The sequence below is a fragment of the Tachysurus fulvidraco genome, chromosome 9 (genome assembly GCF_022655615.1).
Source record: "Tachysurus fulvidraco isolate hzauxx_2018 chromosome 9, HZAU_PFXX_2.0, whole genome shotgun sequence".
NCBI lineage: Eukaryota > Metazoa > Chordata > Actinopteri > Siluriformes > Bagridae > Tachysurus > Tachysurus fulvidraco.
Window position 1 is genome coordinate 18,683,778 of NC_062526.1, and position 23,501 is coordinate 18,707,278.

Genomic DNA, 23,501 nt, shown 5'->3' on the forward strand with positions numbered 1-23,501 from the left:
TCGGACCGAGCCCTTTACAGGTAGCATTGAGCTGTTTTAATGAGCCTGTTATACCTGGCCTCAGGAACACATCTCTGTGGGATTCATATGGATTACTCAGAAAGTGAAACATTTTTTTAAGAAATCATTTTTATTGGAAACAAAAATACAAGCAAAAATAATGAAGACATTCCAAACAAGATATTAAAATAAAAATAAAAAGAACACAAAACAAATATTTTGATCAAAATCCGTGTGATTTCCAATACCTGTAGTGTACAAAGAGAGAGAGAAAGAGAAATAAATCAGAATAAAGTCATGACCTCGTTTCACTTATTCCTCAGTCTACTCTTCTTCATCACCTGCTGTCGGTACTCAGCCCGAACTTTGGCCACGTGCATCTGTTTATGTTTCTCGTCACGTGTCTGCCCCGCCTTCGTCTGCTCCTCCCTGTCTACACACGTTTCCTATTGTGATTACCCTGTGTATTTAACTGTGCCGCGTTGTCTTGTGCAGTGCGGAATCTACTGTTGTCGTGTCCTGTCTCTAGTCCGTGTGTTGTTTGGTGTTTCCTTTGTTATTAAACCCCGTTTGTTTTGCTATCCTTCGTTTGGGTCCGTTTTTATCCCGCGTTCACGACACCTGCATTATGATTGTGCTGAATGTCACTTCTGTGACTGTAATTAGCCTTTAATTATACTTAATACTTTAGTGAAACTTGTCTGTTCTATATCAATGACTCAAAATAAAGCAAAACAAAACACACTGCACTTAGAAAAGTTGTGCACAAAAACATTTCTACAGTAAATTTACTTCCCGGGGGGTCTGTTATAAATTACCATACGAGGTACTTATCATAAAAAAGTGACGTTATCAAGTTGATATGAATCTCTGAGAAATAAAACTTTATCCACCTTGTTGTGTTGGTGAAATTAGATCTGTTAAATAAAGGTCTCCATACTCTTTACTTTCTGCTCATTCATACAGTATTTAGAAGTGGACAAGGGTGAAAAGAAAATGATAAACTCTGACCAGCAGCAGCAGTAAACAGTCACACTAAAGAAACCCAGGACACAGATGGAGCCAAACGTCACCAAAGCAGAAATCCTGGTAGCATAGTAGGCACCTAAATCAATACAGAGTCATGTGTATTATTGTATAGAATAACAGAGTAAATTGCATTTAGGCTGTTATTTAAAAAATAGTCTCACCTCTTGCTCTGGCCCAGACAACACATGACTGCTTTTTCATCTAAAGACACCACAAAGTTAGATATTACAGTATACTACAAATATAACACACAAATACAAACATACAATTTTAAAGAACAATTTATGATATAATAATAATGAGTGATAACTGTAAAAGTGTACTGGAAAGGTTACCAGTCCCCAGGTGCAGACGGTGCGTAGGATGATGTAGTAATCTTGGCCGTTCACCAGTGGTGCATTATAGAATGATCCGTACTGCTCTTGGTTCCCCAGTGTGAAGTTCACCTCCACACCGAGCTCACAGAGCTGCAGCTGAGCCGCAATGTACTCTCCACCACAGGATCGAGACGAGCCACATTTGAACACCAACACGCCTGCCACGGGTAGCACGATCACCTGATACACACTGAGACACACACATGGGTGACTTCACTGACCAAATTTTTGAGTAAAATTAATGCAGAACTATGCTACACTATGCAGAAAAAAGCCATTTTACATCTGTTTCTCTGCTAAATCTTATAGTAGACAGTTTTATCTTCATCTTTTGAAGGAATATCAAAGGTTAGGAGACAAGCTAGAGAAAGTCCTAGCTGCCCTGTTAACATGTATGTACAGTATAGTACAGATGCAGAGTCTGTACACATAAGCTGAATTCTAAACACCAAAGGAAACCACAACCGTGTAATTCACCCTTCTAAAACCACCCATATACAACTTTCTAAATGTCCTTTTTTATTTTCTGTATCTTTATCTCCTCACCAGATTAGGTCTAGTGTGCTGGTGGCTCTTCGTAATCGTAAAGTCGGTCTCTGAGAATCAACCTCACTGTACCAGACCTCAGGAGTGGGCGGAGCTACAAAGAAACAAAACAGGTCGTTCATGGACTATGATCATGTGCCTTTGCCCAATCAAAAATATATTAATAGCATTCCGAAACAAAATATTGTTGTAAAATATTGCTGAGGAAACAACCAATTTAAGGTTGTTAAAGTGTGTGTGTGTTATGAGAGTAGAGGATGCCGAGGATAATGTTAGGTGGAAACAGATGACTCACTGTGGCGAGAAAAGCCAAAAGTAGAATAAGAAGAGTGTGTGTTTGTGTGTATATGTGTACCAGGTATGCTAGTGTTGGCAGTAACAATAGCTGTGTCTCCAGTCTCCAGAGCAGTCACATTGATGGTGTAGTTGGTGATGGGCTGCAGGTTCAAACACACAGCAGGATGTAACGCTGACGAACTGAACACTTTCCTTCGTCGATCACTGAAGGAGGAATCAAAATCTCTCACACCAATGAACACCACCTACACACACACATTCAGAGAGAGCTAAGAAACCATATAAACATAATTAGGATGTACCCAAAATTAAAACTCACCAGTATTTGTGTGTGTGTGTGTGTGTGTGTGTGTGTGTGTGTGTGTGTGTGTGTGTGTGTGTGTGTGTGTGTGTGTGTGTGTGTGTGTGGGTGTGTGGGTGTGTTATTGCTGCACTCACTATGTATTGTTGTTTGTAGCCTTGCGATTCTGCAGCCGTCCTCCAGCGCAGACATTTCTCATTAAACACAGTCAAACTCTGAACACTGAACTTCATCTCTGATATGAAATAAAAACAGACAGACGCCTCCTTGGGTTGACTGATTGTCACAGCGGTCTAATGTATTTCACTAATACATTAGTACTAAAATAAATATTTGTTTTTAAATAGTTAATGACACAGTTTACTGCCCAGATACCCAGTAAACCTCATAGCATTACAGAATGTTATTATCTTAATAACCAATGAACAGAAGTGGAAGTGAAGGTTAATAAAATTCTACAGAATTTATCATTATACTGTACCTCTGCAGCGCATTGTGGCCATCCGCCATTTTCCTGTCATGTCACATATTGATATGTCACTTCCTGAATGTCTGTAGTAGCCTTTAACACAGTGATGGACAGCGACAGTGCCATTTCCCCAAAGAACCTCTGCGTTCTGCAGCATCGGGATTGGACCACAGTAAACTGCAATGAAGAAAAAACAGTGTGTGAACAATGCTGTCCTGTTACACTTAATAATGTGTGAGTGTGTGTGTGAGTGTGTACCTTCACAGTGCAATTTAACATCACTCCACCGGTTGTCAGAGCCGCAGACAGACACACTTTCTTCAGTAACACTCCTATATCCAGTTTCACATTCATACCGAGCCACAGAGCCGAGAGCAGAGCTGCCGTTCCACACCAGCAGTGTGTGAGGGACAGGACGAGGCTCACTGCAGTTTACCTCTAAACACACACACACACACACACACACACACACACACACACACACACACACACACACACACACACACACACACACACACACACACAAATATGAACAGACAAACCTAATTTCGGTTATTATAAGCACTATAATAGGAATATAAACAGTTTTTTCTACCCTGACAAACAAAGTGCATTAGGCTCCATGATCCTCTGCTTGTACATACACACACGTCCTCGTGTTTGCTCTTATAAAAACCCTCCACACACTGATAACGCACTTCTGCACCCACTTTACTGACTCCATTCCACAGCATCACTGAGTGAGGGAATGATGGGGGAACACCACACTCTACCTCTGAAAACAAAACACACAAAATTGTGCAGTTTATCTAATTATGCAGGAGTGTGCACATCAACACAAGTACAGTAAGGAACTGAGGTGATTTTACCTCGACATGACAAAGTAGCTCCGCTCCATGAACCGTTCTGAGTGCACACCGATTTATTTTCTCCCAGTGCAGCATAATATCCTTCCATACAGTAATAAAGTACAGAGCTGTTAACACGCACACTGCCATCCCACAGCCGGTCAGTGTGGGGCAGCACAGGGGGGTCAGAGCAGAGGATCTCTGCACACAGAGAGAAAGTGTGAAGTTTTTGAAAAAACGCCACGCTCAGGCCTTATAGGTCATACAGTGCAGTGCAGAGAGAGAGAGAGAGAGAGAGAGAGAGAGAGAGAGAGAGAGAGAGAGAGAGAGAGAGAGAGAGAGAGAGAGAGAGAGAGACTGCCCAGAGTTAAAAAAAAAAAAATAATAGACATGTAGACATGGAGCTAGTGTTTTAGAACTACTATGTGTTGAATGTGCTCTCACTGACCTCCCCCAGTTGCCTCAGCCCTTACCAATTATATTAGGCACTGTTCCTCTCTATATCACAGACAATTGTCCTCTTATGTCTCAGACACTGTCCTTGTCCTAGTGTAAATCCTGAGTGCTGATCATGTCCCAGTCTTAGCCTCAGATATTGATCTCATTCCAGTTTCTCTTTTGTGCACTAAACTGGTGCCAATGTGATTCTAGAGCATTGATCCAGTCCCACTCCCAGTCTAAGGTACTGATGCTGCCCGAGTGTCAGTTTCAGATAATAATCCAGTCCTAGTCTTCGGCTGATCCCAGCATTAATTTTAGTCACCACTGCTGTCATTGCTGTGAGGGTTGTGCACTGGTACTGTGCACTGGTCCCGCATCAATATCAGACACTGCTCCTGTCCCAAGGTCTGATCAGTTTCTCTGTCCCTGTTTCAGGTCTCATTCTGTGTATGATCTGTTTCTGTCCATGATCCAGGAGGCAGGTGGATAAGGGAACATTTTAAACAGGAGCCACACACAAGAAAAAGACACAGAACAGGGAGCACTGGGTGTTTGAGATTTATAGCATCAGCAATATAGTTACTTAATTAACCGATGCTATGAATAACAGAGCAACAACATTGCACAATCAGGCAGACGGGGTGTGTGGACCTTTGCACGTGATGTGAGTATGGGTCCAGCGCCCGTGAGAGTTCTCCGACACACTTCCTGTTCCCACACTGTGATTCCTGCTTTACACTTGTACTGAGCTTTAGAGCCTATATTACTGCTGCCATTCCATAATACTACAGCATGGAGGAGAGGAGGTGGGGCATTGCAACAGATCTCTAACACACACACATACACACACACAAATACACACACACATACTGTACATAAACACAACCACACATATACACATGCAAACATAAACACACATACACACATGCGTATATACACTTTATTCAGGTTGTTCAGTGTAAATTTGATCTAGGGTAAATATAAACAGTTAGATCTACCCTGACAGAGGAAGTGCAGGAGGCTCCATGATCCTCTGCTCGTACAAACACACACTTCCTCATGTCCAGTGTTATAAAAACCCTCCACACACTGATAACGCACTTCTGCACCCACTTTACTGACTCCGTTCCACAGCATCACTGAGTGAGGGAATAAAGGGGGAACACCACACTCTACCTCTGAAAACACACACAGACACTGTCACTTACACATACAAAATGTTACAAATCTGGGAAGTTCAACTAATTAGGCAGAAGTGTGCACATCAACACAAGCACAGTGAGGAACTGAGGAACCCTGTAAGAGAGGTGATTTTACCTCGACATGACAGAGTAGCTCTGCTCCATGAACCGTTCTGAGTGCACAATGATTTATTTTCTCCCAGTGCAGCATAAAATCCTTCCTTACAGTAATAAAGTACAGAGCTGTTAACACGAACACTGCCATCCCACAGCCGGTCAGTGTGGGGCAGCACAGGGGGGTCTGAGCAGAGGATCTCTGCAGACATAGGGGTGATCCGTTAAACAAAATTATACACACGATTTAGACTGATCAGGTCATGTGCAGCAGTGTGTAACAGTGATGATAAAAGTCTCATTAAGAAAATAATAATGATCTAACTGTGTAACAGATAGTAAAAGACTCATTTATAAACAGTGACTAATTCTAAGTGAAATATGTAGACTTTTTCTAACAAAACCCCATCTGGTTAACTGTATAACAGCAACTTTACCTCGACATGACAGAGTAGCTCTGCTCCATATACCGTTCTGAGTGCACACTGATTTATTTTCTCCCAGTGCAGCATAATATCCTTCCTTACAGTAATAAAGTACAGAGCTGTTAACACGAACACTGCCATTCCACAGCCGGTCAGTGTGGGGCAGCACAGGGGGGTCAGTGCAGAGGATCTCTGTACACAGAGAGAAAGTGTCACACTCAGGCCTTGTAGCTCATACAATGCAGTGCATGGAAGTATTTTCTTCATTAATACTTTATTTACTTTTGCCGTCGACTGTAAATCACTTCTAAATACAGATGCGTTCCCCCATATAGTCCCACCCCAGAAACGGACTGACAGGCACGTTTCATATGTGATACTGAGGAAGTGAAAGCAATAGGGATAGGACATGGAAAATGCAAAGACACAAAGTCACTAAGTGTACAGTATAACCTAGGTGCTCATTAGATGTACAGCACAGGGAAAGCAGCTATTCTACACAAGAGTGAAACAGAATGAAGATGTTAAGTAAATATATACAGCAGAAAGCTGGTAAACACTTAATTTGTAAGACTCTAAAGTCTACAAATATAATTTGAGACAGATTTCTAAAGTGATATCATTAAGATCTCTTGCTAGTAGTCTCAGATTGCACCAGAGATTTATAGCATGCTGGTGATTTTACCTCGACATGACAGAGTAGCTCTGCTCCATGAACCGTTCTGAGTGCACACTGATTTATTTTCTCCCAGTGCAGCATAATATCCTTCCTTACAGTAATAAAGTACAGAGCTGTTAACACGAACACTGCCATTCCACAGCCGGTCAGTGTGGGGCAGCAGAGGTGGGTCAGAGCAGAGGATCTCTGCAGACATAGGGGTGATCCGTTAAACAAAATTATACACACGATTTAGACTGATCAGGTCATGTGCAGCAGTGTGTAACAGTGATGATAAAAGTCTCATTAAGAAAATAATAATGATCTAACTGTGTAACAGATAGTAAATGACTCATTTATAAACAGTGACTAATTCTAAGTGAAATATGTGGACAGTCAATTTTTCTAAATAAATAAATAAATAAATAAATAAATAAATAAATAAATAAAAACATCTGACAAATTCTGCAGTGAAACAGAGACACAAACAAGAAGAAACACTGAACTGAATAACAGACACAATCCTGAACTAATCAAGCAATAGATGGAAACCAGTAAGTGGTTAACTGTATAACAGCAACTTTACCTCGACATGACAGAGTAGCTCTGCTCCATGAACCGTTCTGACTGCACACTGATTTATTTTCTCCAAGTGAAGCATAAAATCCTTCCTTACAGTAATAAAGTACGGAGCTGTTAACACGAACACTGCCATCCCACAGCCGGTCAGTGTGGGGCAGCACAGGGGGGTCTGAGCAGAGGATCTCTGCACATAGAGAGAGAGAGAGAGAGAGAGAGAGAGAGAGAGAGAGAGAGAGAGAGAGAGAGAGAGAGAGAGAGAGAGAGAGAGAGCTGGCCAGACTTAAAATGCAGACATGTAGACATGAGCCCTTTGTTTCATAACTACTATGTTTTAAATGTGCTCTCACTGATTTCCCCTAGCTGCCCCTGTCTTTTGCCCTGATTTTGCCCCATTATTGTTGTTCCTCACTCAATCACAGACAATTGTTCTGGTCCACTGTCCTCTTATGTCTCAGACACTGAGTGCAAAATCTTGAGTGCTGATCATTTCCCAGTCTTAGCATCAGATATTGATGTCTTTCCAGTTTTTGTCTCAGGCACTAAACTGGTGCCAATGTGATTCTAGAGCATTGATCCAGTCCCACTCCCAGTCTAAGGTACTTATGCTGCCCCCAGTGTCAGTTTCAGATAATAATCCAGTCCCAGTCTTGGGCTGATCCCAGCATTAATTTTAGTCACCACTACATGAACTTTAGTCACCACTGCACTCGTCCAGTATCAATATCAGACACTGCTCCTGTCCCAAGGTCTGATCAGTTGCCATCCCTGTTTCAGGCCTCATTCTGTGTATGATCTGTTTCTGTCCATGATCCAGGAGGCAGGTGGATAAGGGAACATTTAAAACAGGAGCCACACACAAGGAAAAGACACAGAACAGGGAGCACTGGGTGTCTGAGATTTATAGCATCAGCAATATAGTTACTTAATTACCGATGCTATGAATAACAGAGCAACAACATTGCACAATCAGACAAACAGGAGTGTGTGCACCTTTGCACGTGATGTGAGTATGGGTCCAGCACCCGTGAGAGTTAGACTCCGACACACTTCCTGTTCCCACACTGTGATATCTTGCTTTACACTTGTACTGAGCTTTAGAGCCTATATTACTGCTGCCATTCCATAATACTAAGGCATGAAGGAGAGGAGGTGGGGCATTGCAACAGATCTCTAACGCACACACGCGCACACACACGCACACACATGCATACACACTTTATTCAGATTGTTCGGTATAAATTTGATCTAGGGTAAATATAAACAGTTAGATCTACCGTGGCAGAGGAAGTGCAGGAGGCTCCATGATCCTCTGCTCGTACAAACACACACGTCTTCATGTCCACTGTTATAAAAACCCTCCCCACACTGATAACGCACTTCTGCACCCACTTTACTGACTCCGTTCCACAGCATCACTGAGTGAGGGAATGAAGGGGGAACACCACACTCTACCTCTGAAAACACACACACACACACACACACACACACACACACACACACACACACACACACACACACACACACACACACACACACACACACACACACACACTCTCACACACTTGTACAATATCACAGAAACAACCATGAATCATAGTGAGTTCAGTTTAACTGGCCAATAACACACATCATCAGCATAACAGCTGAATAGTGATTTAGCACTGCTGCTGAACAGGTAATGCTAATGATAGACATGTACTGTTGCATGTAAGTAATAAACACCTCTGTTATTGTAATTTAAACTAACATTATATACTCTGTGAAATATTTATGAAGCCTAATGTGAAATGATCGGGTTGGTGATTAGCTGATGAAATGTAACCTTAGCTCCACCTTTGCTCAGTCAGCACTGAATGTGTGACAAACAAAATGTTACTGCAGAGGATAATAGATATAATAATAACAATGTTTGTTAGCTTTAGCAGGCAGTTTTAATGTTGTTAATGTTGTTTTTGTTGTTTACCTTCACAGTGCATGCTAGGAAAGCTCCATTGTCCATCAGGGCCACATGTGGAGGTGTCATTTCCTCGTGTCCAGGTGAAACCATCTGCACAGGTGAACTGCACAACGCTGCCGTAAAGAGTGAGGAACGGAGAAACCCGAACTGTATGAGGCACAGAGGGAGGGGGACCGCAATCTACCACTACACACACACACACACACACACACACACACACACACACACACACACACACACACACACACACACACACACACACACACATTTATCCCTCTTTATTAGTATTATAATGGTTCAGGACATTTTAGAAATACACAATATGTGTCATAACAATATGTACTTAGAACATCTCTGGATGTCATTTATCCCTACGCTGATAAAATACTGTCACATGATCAGGCTCCTGGTTGGTGGCTTGAGAGACTCATCACTAACAATCTCTTTCTGCTTCACAAACTAATTTGATTAAACTCACTCTGGCAGTAGGCAGTGTGTTTCTGAGGCTGGAAGGGTTCCGATCCATGTTGAACTGTGTACCCGGTTCTGCAGGTACAGTAGAAGTCACTGTCTGTGTTCATGCAAATACCACCCTCACCACAAACACCGTCCACTAAACACTCATCCACATCTGAGAGAAAAAACACACACACAAACACACACAGTGCTGTGTAAATGTATGCATAGTACAGCTCAGTCCCTGTGTTCAGCTCATTAAGAAAGTGTCCTGGGTGGGATTTTCCTCAGTTTCAAAGAGAGAAAGAGAAACCAAGACTGACACTGACGGATTTAAAGCAATTTAAATCATCTAGGTCAAAGAAATGAAGAATCGCTGTGTAAAACATAATATCTCCTGATCTGGAGCCATCACAGTCTTCAGAGCAGGGAGTGTCACACTGATCTGGCAGTAGGAAGGTGTTTGCGACTCACCATTGCAGTATGTGCCATCATTGGGGATGAACACATCCAGGCTGTTGGTGGGGCTGTACCCCGACACACACGTGCAGAAGTAGCTTCCGTACGTGTTGTGACACCTGCTGTGGTCTCCGCAGATCCGTCCCAGCTGACATTCATCTTTATCTGTGAGACAGGAATATTACATACAAGTAAAATAATTCAAAACAATTAGAAAATAAAAAAAACCCTATATGATCAAAGCTAAAATTTTCCATACAGCATCTTTATATTTCCAGTGAAGCTATGACAGTGTTAAATTTACACAAAACATAACAAATTACACATATTAAATTAAAATTAATAAAATATTTAGTGATGAGGTTTATTTATTGAACACCTAATTTTTAGCGCTAAAGGTCATAACAAAACTTTATAACCACTGACATGAAGTTAAGAAATCTAAACAACAATGGATAAAACGTTGGAGGATGATATAAAGATGCTACTTAAATATTATATAAGTCATGAATATTCTAAAGACACTACAGGAAGAGGAGAAATGCCACCTTGGCAGTAGGTCCTGCCGTTTCCCACGAAGCCGTACATGCAGTTGCACACTTTCCCTGAGCCGTCAGTCTTGTCGTCACAGGTGGCATTTCGGTGGCAGGATGCACAAACATCTACCCCAACTACAACATCTGCAGAGAGACAGTTGCAGAGAGGGAGGGAGGGAGCGAGAGAGAGAAAAAAAACAGATTACAAGAAACCAGACACACTTTCTCCTTGAAAAACACTGCCCTTAGAGCAAGCTCTACATTAATGGGGTGAAGTGTTTGTCCACTCTGTCAGACAGTAGATGGATAAACAGCCCATAGATTCACTGCATGCAGAAGTCTGTAGAAATGTTTTGAGTGTCCAAAGAAGATGACTAACAAAGGCATGCAGAGCTGATATGATATTAAGTAGCCCTTATCTTTACACACTCAACAGAAAGCTATTAAATTCTGGACTCGTCTTCGATCGAGTTCTCCAAATACACTTCAAAATGAAGCCTAAAAAGCCAAGAACTAAAACAAATCCTAAAATGAGTCCCTTCTGTCAGCTGGCTTTAAACTCACCAACATCTCACAATCAGCCTTAAACCAGTTCAAGTACACAAAGAAGAATAAACACGCATTTGTGTTACTGAAGCAAAAACACAAGGCAAACTAGATTGTTATCCGGCCATAAACAGAAAGTACGACCTGACAGAATATCTCTACAGAATCAGAGAAACAAAACACATACAGAATCTTAAAATACAAAATGCACAATAGTTTCTCCTTCACCGTGACACATTGTGTAAGATTAGAGAAAAATATACTTTAAGCTCGGACCTAGTTTTTCAGCCGATCAGAAGGTGTTTTTGATGGAGTGGGAGACGGGCAACCACACCCCTACTACAGCTCTACTCACCTGTGAGCTGCTCATGAAACCAGCTACAGCTCTCAGCACATTGCACTTGACACTTACACAATCAACACACATTCCATTTATCCAAGTGTATTTTATTCATCTTCTTTTGTCTATGTAAATATTCACCCTCACTGAACACTCTTTGTTCTGTTGTCCTACACTGGCAGAGAGAGAGAGAGAGAGAGAGAGAGAGAGAGAGAGAGAGAGAGAGAGAGAGAGAGAGAGAGAGAGAGAGAGAGAGAGATAAACAGACAGACAGACAGACAGGTACAAATCCATGTGAATCCAATCTCTGCATCTTTTCAACTGCTGCTCAAGCTCCATCACAGGAATGTGTAACAAACCCAGAAGAAGGGGTTTTCTGCCCTAAAGAGGCCTAAAAGTCACTAAAAGCATCGGTTTTAGTGCTGCAACATTTATTTTTTCCCTCCTTGCCTGAAGATATTGGTAGCTTTATTGTAGAGGACGATATGCTGTATACACAACATTTCATTTTGTAGATGGTTTTACAGCAAAAAAGTCTTTATATAGTAATAAAAACAAAATAAGCGGGAATTATGTGACTGCACACATGCAGAAGGATCCTGACATGAACCTGCACAAATCTTGTCGAATAAAGGAGTCATGAACTTGATTAGGGTCTGTCTGTAGTGTAAAGGGTTTTGTGTGTGTGTACCTGTTATGATGATGATGACGGTGGCTGTAAACACGATGAGTGCTGTTCCCTTCATAGCCGCTCCTTTTCACTCACTTGCTCTTACTTATTCACTACTCGTTCTTTCATTCTCTTCTCCCTGTCCTCATCCTGAACTGAAGGACAGAAGGTTGGAGATATAGATGGGGGTTGGCAGTTAACTGCGAACTCTCTCTCTCTCTCTCTCTCTCTCAGACACACACACACACACACACACACACACACACACACACACACACACACACACACACACACACACACACACACACACACACACACACACACACAGGCGTACCAAAGGAAATTTGTGGTTTTGTCACTGTGATGTGTTGACATGTTCAGTTACACATCAGGGTGTGTGAAATTAACTTTCTGGCACACACCCACACTGCGAAGTCATTCTCAGTGCCCGCGTGTATCTATGTGTGTGTGAGTGTGGTAATTTCAGCTATTTTTAGGTGCCTGAAGATACCAAACTCTCACCACTGTGTAACGGCTGGCTGTTAGTGGTGGAGGAAATTTCAATCACTTCAAAATTGTGTGTGTGTGTGTGGTAATTACAGCTATTTTTAGGTGCCCAACAATACCAAACTCTCATCACTGTGTAACGGCTGCCTGTTAATGGTGGAGGAAATTTCAGTCATTTCAGTATTGTGTGTCTGTGTTTGAGAGCATGCGATAGCCTAACTGTGTGTATATGTGTGAGTGTGTTTGTGTTCCTACCTCTTGCAGTGTAGGAGACTCTTGCAATTCAGTAGACACACTCCCATCCGGCTATGCAATGGAGAACTAAGTACACAAAACAGAGCACACCCAGCTCCTCAATGCAGGTGGAGGGAGTGCGGTGTGTGTGTGCGCACGTGTGTGTGCGTTTGTCTGCGTGTGCATGTGTGTGTGCGTGTCTGCATGTGTGTGTCTGTGTGTGTGTGTGTGTGTGTGTGTTCAAGGATCTGCTCGGGGCGGAGAAGTTATCTCTTCATGTATTGGGAAGATAAGTAAACTCAGACCTATCATTACACACACATACGCACACACGCACACGCACACACACACACACACACACACACACCACCAACAACAACAACAACAACTACACACTGAGCCATTCCTCAACACACACACTTTCAGAAAACACTTTATGATGGCCAGGGTGGTGGCTGATACGGAGTCTATACTGGTTGTGAAGCAGGAAAACACTTTGGATGTGACACCAATCCAAAGCAGTCCATTGTTATTAGGCCATTTTTACCATCTCAAGCACCAGTGATCAAACCCCAAACCAGACCCAGTGCTGTCAGTAATCCTGCTTAGCTCTCAGACTTATGAATTAGTCTTCACAGTTTACTTTTTGCACATGTTACTCACCCAGTGATGTGGTATCATCACCTTCAGCATGAGGTGTTACCTTAAATTAATCACCTACATACAATCCAATCCAGGAGAGTGTTTCACAGTGTGCACCACTGGTGAGTCTGAAATGAACTGATTCATGGTTAATAAAACTCAGACCACAATTCGGCACCAATAAAGTTGTTGAATTGAACATGAAAGTTGAACATAAAAGTTAATTAATTGAGTCAGGTCTGATTTAGAGAAGCTGCAGGATGAAACATTGACTCACTAAACTCTGGTTCCTCTCAAGGTTTCTTCCTCTTTCATCTAAGGGAGTTTTTCCTTGTCTAAGATAAATAAATATATTTAAATATGTCTAATATTATATTGAAATTTTCTTATGTTCTGTAAAGCTGTTTGAGACAATGCCCAATGTTAAAAGCGATATACAAATACATTTGAATTGAATGTAATAAATTGGGGAAGAGTTTTGTTCCATTCAATCAGCTCTGCAGTAAAGCTCAGAAACTGTAACAACTGCTGAAGAACCAGTGAGAGGCACACACATACACGCACACACACATACACGCACACACACATACACGCACACACACAGACACACACACACACACAGACACACACACACAAACACACGCACATACACGTGCACGCACACACACACACGCGCGCGCACACACGCACACAAACACAATGCGATTAAAAAAAAACACATTTTATTATTATCTTATTTCCACTGCTATGCCCATATATTCACGATAACACGATTCAGTGTCATCGAAAGGAAAAACAAAGAAAAAACTAAAACATGATGCAATTATTATTTAAATCTGCTGTATTATTAAATGAATTTTCTATTTATGAAAACTATTTATTTAAGAAACTTGGCAGGTAGAGAGAAAAAAGGTGTAAAATACATATTATTAGTTTATTATCAGAAACTAAAGATTTATGTTTCGATATTGAGTATACATGGTGAGGATGTAGAACAGTAACACTAAATGAATGTAGAAGAGATTCTGTTTTCGGGATATTTATTTTATATAGTTTTCCGTGGACAACCTGCATCAAATCAGCTGTCAGGATAAATGATGGTGGTTTTAAAAAAAAACAAGGACCCTGTAGAATCTACTGTTACTCAATGTGTTCGATCCAGAATCAGAATCGAATTAATGCGTCATCGACCGAATCAGAATCACATCCAACACAGTGTTTCTTGTCAAAACATTGTGGCACTTTACAGCGACAAGCTGCGAGAAAATGTCTTTTAGCAACTTTTGAAGAACTTTTCCCGTTGGCATAAAAATGGTAAGTAAAAAACTTAAAAACAACAACAACAACAACAACAAACAAACAAACTCGACTCTTCGAAAACGACAATTTGTTGTTGTTGTTTTTTAAAATAAAAACTACACCGTTTTTGTTCATGCTGATGCTCTGGTAATTAATTTCACCCCTTTTAATATTCGCAAATAACGAATCTCATCCCAGTTGGTTACAGAAAGCTAACTGACTTGACTTTTAGCTCATTAGCTCCGTTAGCACTTATGTAGTTAATGTTCGTTGATAAAAATTTAATGTCACTTAGCAATCGGTTCCTATCTAAACCCTGTATTTAAAACTCAGTATAATGTTAAATTATATCGACTCCATCTTTGAGCTACACTTCAGCATCACTTTTGCGCATAATGTGGAGAAGATAGTGAATTAAACTGTGCTCTCTTTTTTGGCAGTTGCAGCAGTATCCAATGGACACCTTTGTGGGATTTCAGAACAGACAGATTGGCTACATGATCGGTAAAGTTTCCTTCTTATTGCAATCCTTGCATTGATTTAACTGCATACCAGCCATTACGCTACAGGCTTCCCCTATTGGCCAGCGGTTGCAACTGCAACTAAAATTTCTTTCAACTAAGGTGGCTGACAGAAAAACAGAAAACTTGAATATGTCAGAAATTTCTTGCATATCATCTATTCTAGGAGACCCTTACATGTAACAAAAATATGCTGACATAAATTAACCTCTATGAAATAATAATGTTTTATTTTTTTTTAAATTTTTATTTATTTAAGGAGTAACTTTGTAAATAAACACATGTACACATGTAATTGGACATCATGCATCACCACACCAGCTATAAATTCATTCAATTCACCGCTTATCCGAACTTCCTCGGGTCACGGGGAGCCTATCTCAGGCGTCATCGGGCATCAAAGCAGGATACACCCTGGACAGAGTGCCAACCCATCGCAGGGCACACACACACTCTCATTCACTCACACACTAAGGACAATTTTAAAGAGATGCCAATCAACCTACCATGCATGTCTTTGGACCGGGGGAGGAAACCGGAGTATGCGGAGGAAACCCCGAGGCACAGGGAGAACATGCAAACTCCACACACACAAGGCAGAGGCGGGAATCGAACCCCCAATCCTGGGGGTTTGGGGCGAACGTGCTAACCACTAAACCACCGTGCCCCCCCCCCCCCCAGCTATAAATAAGTTTGCAAATTTGTAGTTTGTAAAATACTTTATTTCTAGCATATATTTGGTTGTAAATTCGTTTATTTATTCTAAAATTCCAAATTCTTTTATTTATTTATTTATTTATTTATTTATTTATTTATTTATTTATTTATTTATTTATTTATTTATTAGTACATTTTTGAAAGGTATTTCCTGCAAAAACAATATTTTATTCAGCATATATGTATTCTTCGAATGAAAGTTACTATCTTTACCATTATACAGGTAGTTTGAAGAACATGAGCACAATACAGAACAGAAAGGCATTAAGGATAGTGTTGGAACTTCCCTCAGAGTCCAGTGATGATGATAGTGAAGATGATGAATGGCTTCCAGAAAATTTGGGTTTTTATTGAATGCTAGTAATATTGTCAGTGTAGCTGAGGATCCTGAGAGAACTGACTATGTTGATTATGTCTACATTATGTATAGATTGGCCCTAAAGTCACTAAAGCAAAAAAATGGCAACAGATTCAATGATGCTGCTTGCATACGTACAGTAAGACCAAATATATCTATATTCATTGTCTCGTTGGCTTTGTGCCCTGGGTGCTTTGCCAAATTTCATAATATGTCGTTTGGATAAACTGAAATAAGAGCCACTTACAATATAGTGCTACCATATTGCTTAGTTTATCTGAACGTGTGTAGCTGTCTCGGTCAATAATTTTCTCCTCCTCTTATTGGAAATATGTTTTGAACCTGTATGCTACACAGATCTGTGGTGTTAGTTATTCCATAAACCAAAAAATGTTTTCAAAGATGAAAAAAGAACAAAATGAATAGTGTTAAATAGCAGTTTACCAGAGTGGACATGTACATAACGTCCTGAAAAATGCATGTTTAAAAAAAGCTAATTATTTCTTCTTTATTCAGGCCTTGATAAGAATTAAAAACACATAGGGAAAAAAATCCTGAGTCAGGTTGTCATTCATACGTGAAAGGGTTAATTATATTTTGGGTCTTTGTTTTTTTCAGATGGAGTGTTTTATCCAACCATGCATCCGCAGTATGAAGGTCATCATCTTCTGCAGCGAAAGAAGTCGAAACCGGTAATATATTAAGATAATATAATATGCTCTAACAGAAGACATCTGGATAGGTTTATCATGCTCGTATTCTGTGCTCTCATATCAATCATGCAACCTAATTCCATACAGCTTACAATCAGAGACCCTAACGACTGCAATCGAGACGTCATGGCCGAGATCTTCGGAGAAAGACTGCCGTCTCCACCGATACCACCATCTGTTTGGCCTCAATGTAGCAACGTCGTGGAAGCTCCGGTACCTCCAGACACCACGCCGCCAAATGAGGTGGAGCTGAGCACAGGCCCTGCTTCAGAGGTGAATATTGAGCTGGACAATTTCACAGTGTATTATGACTATTAAACTCCACACAGGAGAAAAGAAATAAATATCTCTCCAGCTGTTTTAGTGCTGTTGTGTGTAATATGAATTTATTTCAGTTTAGAAACATGATGAATCTTTGTGTGTTGTCTCTCAGACTTGTCAGCCAAGGCTAAAGCTCCTCAAGAGACCAGGCCTACTCCTCTTCTCCTTCCCTCCTGAGGAGGCTGTGCAGCAGAAAAAAACAGAGAAAGTCAACAGACGGAGGAGGAAAGAACAAAGCCAGACCGAGGTGCACAAGGCAGAACAGCATGTTTATTCCAGTGTTCAAAGCACAGCATTAAATAAAGTGTACAATGCTGTTTTTACTGTATTTGCAGCGACTCTTATCGAGAATATACTGTATACATATTACTTTAGGAACAAAGTTATGCCATCTTGCCCGTTTAACTTAATAACTGAGAAATATTGAAGTCTCATTTAGTCCAGATGTTTTAGTGCTGTAGTTTGTTTGTTTTATTACTTTATTGTAGTTTAGAAACATTATGTTGAACTTGTATGTGTTCTCCCTCAGACTCGATCCCAGACAAACCCTACAGAAGTGGTCACGTTCTGCATTCCTCTGATGGAGGAAGAGAAAATGGAGGTGAAGAAAGCCAAAATAGGTTTTGGTGATTTCTTGTCTGAACACCTGACACCTACACAGCATCCAGGGGGTGACATTGTGGAGGCTCCTGCTCTCCTAAAGACCACACCGCCAAATGATGTGGAGCTGAGCACAGGCCCTGCTTCAGAGGTGAATATTGAGCTGGACAATTTCACAGTGTATTATGACTATTAAACACCACACAGGAGTAAAGAAATAAATATCACTCCAGCTGTTTTAGTGCTGTTGTGTGTAATATTACTTTATTTCGGTTTAGAAACCTGATGAATCTTTGTGTGTTGTCTCTCAGACTTGTCAGCCAAGGCTAAAGCTCCTCAAGAGACCAGGCCTACTCCTCTTCTCCTTCCCTCCAGAGGAGGCTGTGCAGCAGAAAAAGACAGAGAAAGTCAACAGACGGAGGAGAAAAGAACAAAGCCAGACTGAGGTGCACAAGGCAGAACAGCATGTTTATTCCAGTGTTAGTTAATGAACTTGTCTTGTCTTGGACTTGGACTTAGTGCTGTAGTTTGTTTTATTACTTTACTGTATTTTAGAAACATTATGTTGAACCTGTGTGTGTTCTCCCTCAGACTCGATCCCAGACAAACCCAAGAGAAGTGGTCACTTTCTGCATTCCTCTGATGGAGGAAGAGAAAATGGAGGTGAAGGAAGCCAAAATAGGTTTTGGTGATTTCTTGTCTGAACACCTGACACCTACACAGCATCCAGGGGGTGACATTGTGGAGGCTCCTGCTCTCCTAAAAACCACACCGCCAAATGAGGTGGAGCTGAGCACAGGTCCTGCTTCAGACCTCTTCAAGAGACCCGTCCTGCCCCACTTTTCCACCCCTCCAGAGGAGGTGGTGCAGCAGAAATACAACAGATGGGGGATAAAGAAGCAAAACCAGATTGGGATGCACAAGGTATAACAGAGTGTTATTAACTGAAACACAGTGAACTTTTCTTGTCTTGTGTTGTTTAAGCTGTTCAAAGCACAGCATTAATCAAAGCATACAATGCTGTTTTGATTTTAATTCTATTTTTGTAACATTACTTTGAACCAGTGTGTTCTCCCTTAGACACAATCGCACACACGCCTCAGAGAACCGTTCAGCATCTGCGTCCCTCAGACAGAGGAAGAGGAAAAGGGGGCGGAGAAAGCAGTTGGCGATCGCTTGCTTTGTGATGAACAGAAAACAAAGCAGGAAAGCAGAGGTGAGGATCCTACAAACGTGGCTCCCGATGCTGACGTGTTAAATTTTCTGCTTTTGTAATTACTCATTTAGTCATTAAAAGGAAGTAGACCATTTTTGTGTATCAGTTTCTTTAAAACTGATCCTTTTCATGAATCTAATGTGGTATCATTTGTTGTTATATGGAGATGATCATGTGCACCCCTCAGCTCCTGTAAAACCTGCCTGGACACCTCAGCGTTCTTATCGTCAGCGGCCCAGGAAGCTTACGCTTGGAGATCTTTTGTCTTTCTCACTGGCTTGCACATCGACTAAAAGGACCATCATCAAGGCAAATACATCGCCAGAAAACACACCATCAAATGAGGTAGGGCTAAACACATCTCCTTCAGAGGTGAGTAGTGACCTGGAAAAGAGACCAGGCCTGCTCCTTCTCTCCATCCCACCAAGATGAGGTGCACATGGTAGAACCGTGTGTTATTAACTGAAACACAATGAACTTGTCATGTCTTGGGCTGCTTAAGGTGTTCTTTGTACAATGTTAATCAAAAGTGTACAATGCTGTGTCGTCTTTATTTCGAGTGACATTTATCAAGAATATATAGGCATTACTTCAGGTCCAAGTCTTATGTGTTATGCTTTAACTTAATACCTGCCTGAATGGCTTAACACTGGGAAATATTAAAGCTGAATTTAGTCCAGTAGTGTAAGTGCTATAGTTTGTACAATTACTTTATTGGAGGTTATATAAAGACTCGATCCCTGAGCCACTAAAGGACAAAGTAACTGCAACAAATTTCAATCCAGTAGATTCAGTGCTGTTATTTCTATTGTTACTTCACTGTCATTTAAATAAATTACAACAAACCTGTGTGTTTTCTGCCAGACTCTACCGAGGAAAAGGTCCAAAAAACGAATCCGTTTCTGCCACATGCCAACCACTGAAGAGAAGCAGAAAGAAGAAATGAACAAAGACGAACAAAGCCTCAATCAGCGATCTGCACGGTCGGAATAGTCGCACAAACACGATCAGTTTCCGCTCCCTGCAAACGTACAGTATAGGATAAAATACAGTTTTGTGACATTAACTCAGTGCTGGCTGTGTGAAATACCTGCCTTTCTCTCTGTCCACCTCAGACTTTTACTACATCTATGAATCATGCCACCTGCAAAAGTTTTCTGAGCACTGGGGTGTATTAGGAACGGACAGGGCTTGGAGTACAACAAGGAAATGAGCAGAATATTTTATGAGGAAGCTCAGATCTTTTAATATAAGCACCAAGATGCTGGAGATCTTCTGTCAGTCTGTGTAAGCGAGAGCCGTTTACTGTGTTGTGAGTCTGCTGGGTGCAGCATCAGTGCCAGGGATGCCAGCAGGATTAAGGAGCTAATTCACAAGGCTGGATCGTTCATTGGACACAAACTGGAGACTGTTCTCCATCATGGCCAATCCGTGTCAGCAGTGTACAACACAACACGGAGTCATTGCAACTCATTCTCTAAAAGACTCATTACAGGAGGACATTCTTATTATCAATAACATTGTAGAACAGCTCACCTGTGTGTGACAGGTGATAACACGATCATGTGACACTACTACAACCATAAACATCATCAGATCCTTCATATTTGTTATCTACTGACAGTTTACACTTGTGTACTGTGATGTAAAATACTGATGTAAATATGGTTACATTTACACCTGTTTCACTACATTTAATTTAGAATTATGTATGTGTGTGTCATAAACAATAATAATCAGTATTGGAAAAAGATTAAACGGTTGCTAATCCAATACTCTGGCCTTTATTGATCCTCTCTTCATTACAGGGTTTTTTATAGAAATGTCTTTAATCATGTGTGTAAATGTAGTGCAAGTATGTAGTCCAGTTTATAGGGAGAGTATGTCTAGTGATGAGAATACACCATGTTAGTTATAGTGGGATCAGTATACTGCCGGTGAAGATATGGGTCTTACCAGCAGCCAGTTAAAGAAGACAGAAGATGAACATTCCTAGGACAGCAGGAGTAGGGTCTCAGAACAAAGGAGAAGGTCAAGAATCACAGCTCAGGAAGTCTAGAGCCTGGAGATCCTGTAGATGGAGCTTGTAGACCTCTGGTTCAACACCCATCTTCTCAAGTGCAATATACACCTCCTCATCTGGGGTTATTTCATGCATCCGTCCATCCATCCATCTATCTATCTGTCTGTCTGTCTGTCTGTCTATAACATGCATTATAGCTCAAGATAACAAGCCCAGGAGCCTTCACTATTGTAATGTAGGATACAAATACAGAACTATGACAAGGTTAAATAATAATTAATAATAATTATAAAGATTAGATTACACGTGTTAGTCCCGAATCAACAGTATATACACCAAATGTAATCTTTTATACAATATAATAGAGGATTTTATACAATATCATCCAGTGAAGAGTTTCTGGTGCTACATTTCTGTCTGTCGATTATTAGCTGCACTTCGTAGTTCTGACCACCAGATGGCACTAACCCGCATTGAGTTTTGATGCATCTTTATACATATATATTTATGTAAAGTTCACTAAGCGTATGAAAACGTGTAAAAAAACAAACATGCAAGAAATAGCTCTTACTATGCCTGGGGTGGTGTATACAGTACCTTCAGTGTCGATGTTACAATAAAGATTTATATGTACACTACATGCTCCTAGTGATTTTATAGGTTCATATTTTGTGCATCACATTTTCCTGTAAGAAAATTCCAGCTAAAAAATAATCAAGTGGAATGAAATGTATTTTATAGCTTTGGAAATCCCATAAATTTTACATATCTTTCACTGATTTATCCATCAGAGTAATTATTAATTGAATAATGACGCTATATTGGTGTATGTTGAGCGGCTCGTGCGGGCGGTAGCATATAAATGAGCAGCGCGTGAGCAGGGCCTCTGTTTACAGCCATGCGCGCGGTGCACGTGTTGTGGACGCTCTGGACGCTGAGCATCGCGGCCTGGACACTGTCTGCACTTCTCCCAGGTCAGATTACAGCCACTTTCACTCCAAGACCATGTTAAACCCAGTGTAACAGATTCACACCGTTTGATTCGCCGTGTGTGAGGTTATCGGATTAAAAAAAAACCCGATTAAAATAAACCGGATTAAAGCGTCAGCATAACGCCACGTGCACAGCCTGTCCAGTCAGGTGAAGGTATTATTGATTAAGAGTCAAGGTTTCTGAACCATGCATACGCAATCTGTCCTGAAAAAACTCCTACTCCTAAGGGCTTTATTATATCAGGAATCGGTAAATTTTTTTAATACTTTAATAGCAAGAAACACAACTCCATTCAAGATTTCAAGGTTGCTTGTCTTCTTTGTGCTGGTGGTGTTGTCTTTAATGGTCTTTTCCTCACAATCAGGTTTTTCAATTCAATTGCACTGCTAACAATAGTTTGTTAGACTGATTTTTTTTTTTGTGTGTGTGTTTTAATAATAATAAATAATAAATAAAAAATGCTGATGTAATCTACAGATGGATGTAAATCTAATGGTGACTGCTGTAGTTTTACCCAGCATGCACCACCTCCCTCCTCTGTAACACAGGGTGTGCCTGTCATTATGACTTATTAGGATGTTCATCTCTTATCTACCATTATCCTGTCTGGTCTGATCTGCATTAAATTAAATGTATAACTGATTAAACAAGAACCAGAACATCGATGCTAGTTGATTGTAATAATCTCTACTGTGTAATTTTTAAGCCACTAAGGGCTGAACCAGATCCCAGTCTGAGAACCTTTTTTTTTTTTGGGTGCCTGATTCGTCCTTTATACAAGTGCATTACATGGTGTAAAACTGCCAGCTGTGATGTATACGGTGTTCTGTATGTACAGTAGGGAGCTGTTAGCTATTCAGTTCCTAGCTGTAATAAAACTCCACTATATAGGGTCATTTGGAGATTAGTACCTTATTTGATATAACACTCTGCACATCAGAGTTTGAACTACATTAAGTGGTTACCTTGACTTAACCACTTGCATTCAAGCAATCCATTGATTACTGTTGATGTTCACTGTTCACATTGTGGTGGTGTTTCTCTCTGTAGGGAGGAGTGTAAGTGCCCAGAAGCCTCTGCACTGTCTGTTTGGCACCAGGCCGTGTAAAGACAACTCTGCGTGTG

At 40.8% G+C, this 23,501-nt stretch overlaps 3 protein-coding genes across 22 annotated transcripts in view; 2 read left to right on the plus strand and 1 right to left on the minus strand.

Moving 5' to 3' along the window:
- Positions 1–120: 120 nt before the first annotated feature.
- susd1 (sushi domain containing 1) lies at positions 121–13,160 on the minus strand. 14 transcript variants are annotated; one of them, XM_027168195.2, is made up of 23 exons: positions 12,995–13,158; positions 12,254–12,387; positions 10,689–10,820; positions 10,156–10,305; positions 9,704–9,856; positions 9,232–9,411; positions 8,543–8,722; positions 7,273–7,452; positions 6,714–6,893; positions 6,041–6,220; positions 5,626–5,805; positions 5,307–5,486; positions 3,889–4,068; positions 3,615–3,794; positions 3,278–3,457; positions 3,032–3,196; positions 2,688–2,785; positions 2,308–2,494; positions 1,953–2,046; positions 1,365–1,596; positions 1,191–1,230; positions 1,012–1,105; positions 121–248 (listed from the first exon to the last, which is right to left on the minus strand). In XM_027168195.2, exons 2-23 carry the CDS (start codon positions 12,306–12,308, stop codon positions 224–226), a joined length of 3,225 nt encoding a protein of 1,074 aa, XP_027023996.2. In that variant the 5' UTR covers positions 12,309–12,387; positions 12,995–13,158; the 3' UTR covers positions 121–223. The 14 variants fall into 14 exon arrangements, with proteins under 14 accessions (XP_027023996.2, XP_027024001.2, XP_027024003.2 ...); XM_027168192.2 differs by lacking the exon at positions 121–248 and having other exon boundaries at positions 270–1,105; positions 12,995–13,159; XM_027168200.2 differs by lacking the exons at positions 121–248; positions 6,041–6,220 and having other exon boundaries at positions 269–1,105; positions 12,995–13,160.
- Positions 13,161–14,771: 1,611 nt separating this feature from the next.
- Positions 14,772–21,133, plus strand: LOC113656800. Of its 6 annotated transcripts, none has more exons than XM_027168218.2 (12): positions 14,773–14,929; positions 15,355–15,418; positions 17,129–17,202; positions 17,311–17,496; positions 17,657–17,791; positions 18,074–18,295; positions 18,456–18,623; positions 18,736–19,068; positions 19,225–19,360; positions 19,527–19,705; positions 20,225–20,389; positions 20,476–21,133. In XM_027168218.2, the coding sequence occupies exons 1-11, from the start codon at positions 14,927–14,929 to the stop codon at positions 20,351–20,353; spliced, it is 1,629 nt and encodes a 542-aa protein (XP_027024019.2). In that variant the 5' UTR covers positions 14,773–14,926; the 3' UTR covers positions 20,354–20,389; positions 20,476–21,133. The 6 variants fall into 6 exon arrangements, with proteins under 6 accessions (XP_027024024.2, XP_027024019.2, XP_027024018.2 ...); XM_027168217.2 differs by having other exon boundaries at positions 20,225–20,343; XM_027168219.2 differs by having other exon boundaries at positions 19,548–19,705; positions 20,225–20,343.
- A 1,070-nt stretch (positions 21,134–22,203) lies between these two features.
- Positions 22,204–23,501, plus strand: part of lrp13 (low-density lipoprotein receptor related-protein 13) — a 9,886-nt gene continuing 8,588 nt past the window's right edge. For both annotated transcript variants that reach the window (XM_027168215.2, XM_027168216.2), the window contains exons 1-2: positions 22,204–22,357; positions 23,427–23,501. The exon at positions 23,427–23,501 is cut by the window's right edge and continues 84 nt beyond it. In XM_027168215.2, the coding sequence (XP_027024016.2) occupies positions 22,282–22,357; positions 23,427–23,501 (151 nt within the window). In that variant the 5' untranslated portion in view covers positions 22,204–22,281. The remainder of the gene's footprint in view (positions 22,358–23,426) is intronic.

What these genes read in the sequence shown, in the direction of transcription:
- susd1 (XM_027168192.2), bottom strand. Translation starts at nt 12,308, where the DNA reads ATGAAGGGAACAGCACTCATCGTGTTTACAGCCACCGTCATCATCATC. An exon ending in AGCTACTCTGTCATGTCGAG is followed by an intron (nt 5,487 to 5,625) that starts GTAAAATCACCT and finishes GTGTGTTTTCAG; the next exon opens with AGGTAGAGTGTGGTGTTCCC. An exon ending in GGCCACAATGCGCTGCAGAG is followed by an intron (nt 2,786 to 3,031) that starts GTACAGTATAAT and finishes ATTTCATATCAG; the next exon opens with AGATGAAGTTCAGTGTTCAG.
- LOC113656800 (XM_027168217.2), top strand. An exon ending in GCACAGGCCCTGCTTCAGAG is followed by an intron (nt 17,497 to 17,656) that starts GTGAATATTGAG and finishes GTTGTCTCTCAG; the next exon opens with ACTTGTCAGCCAAGGCTAAA. An exon ending in AAAACACACCATCAAATGAG is followed by an intron (nt 19,706 to 20,224) that starts GTAGGGCTAAAC and finishes GTTTTCTGCCAG; the next exon opens with ACTCTACCGAGGAAAAGGTC.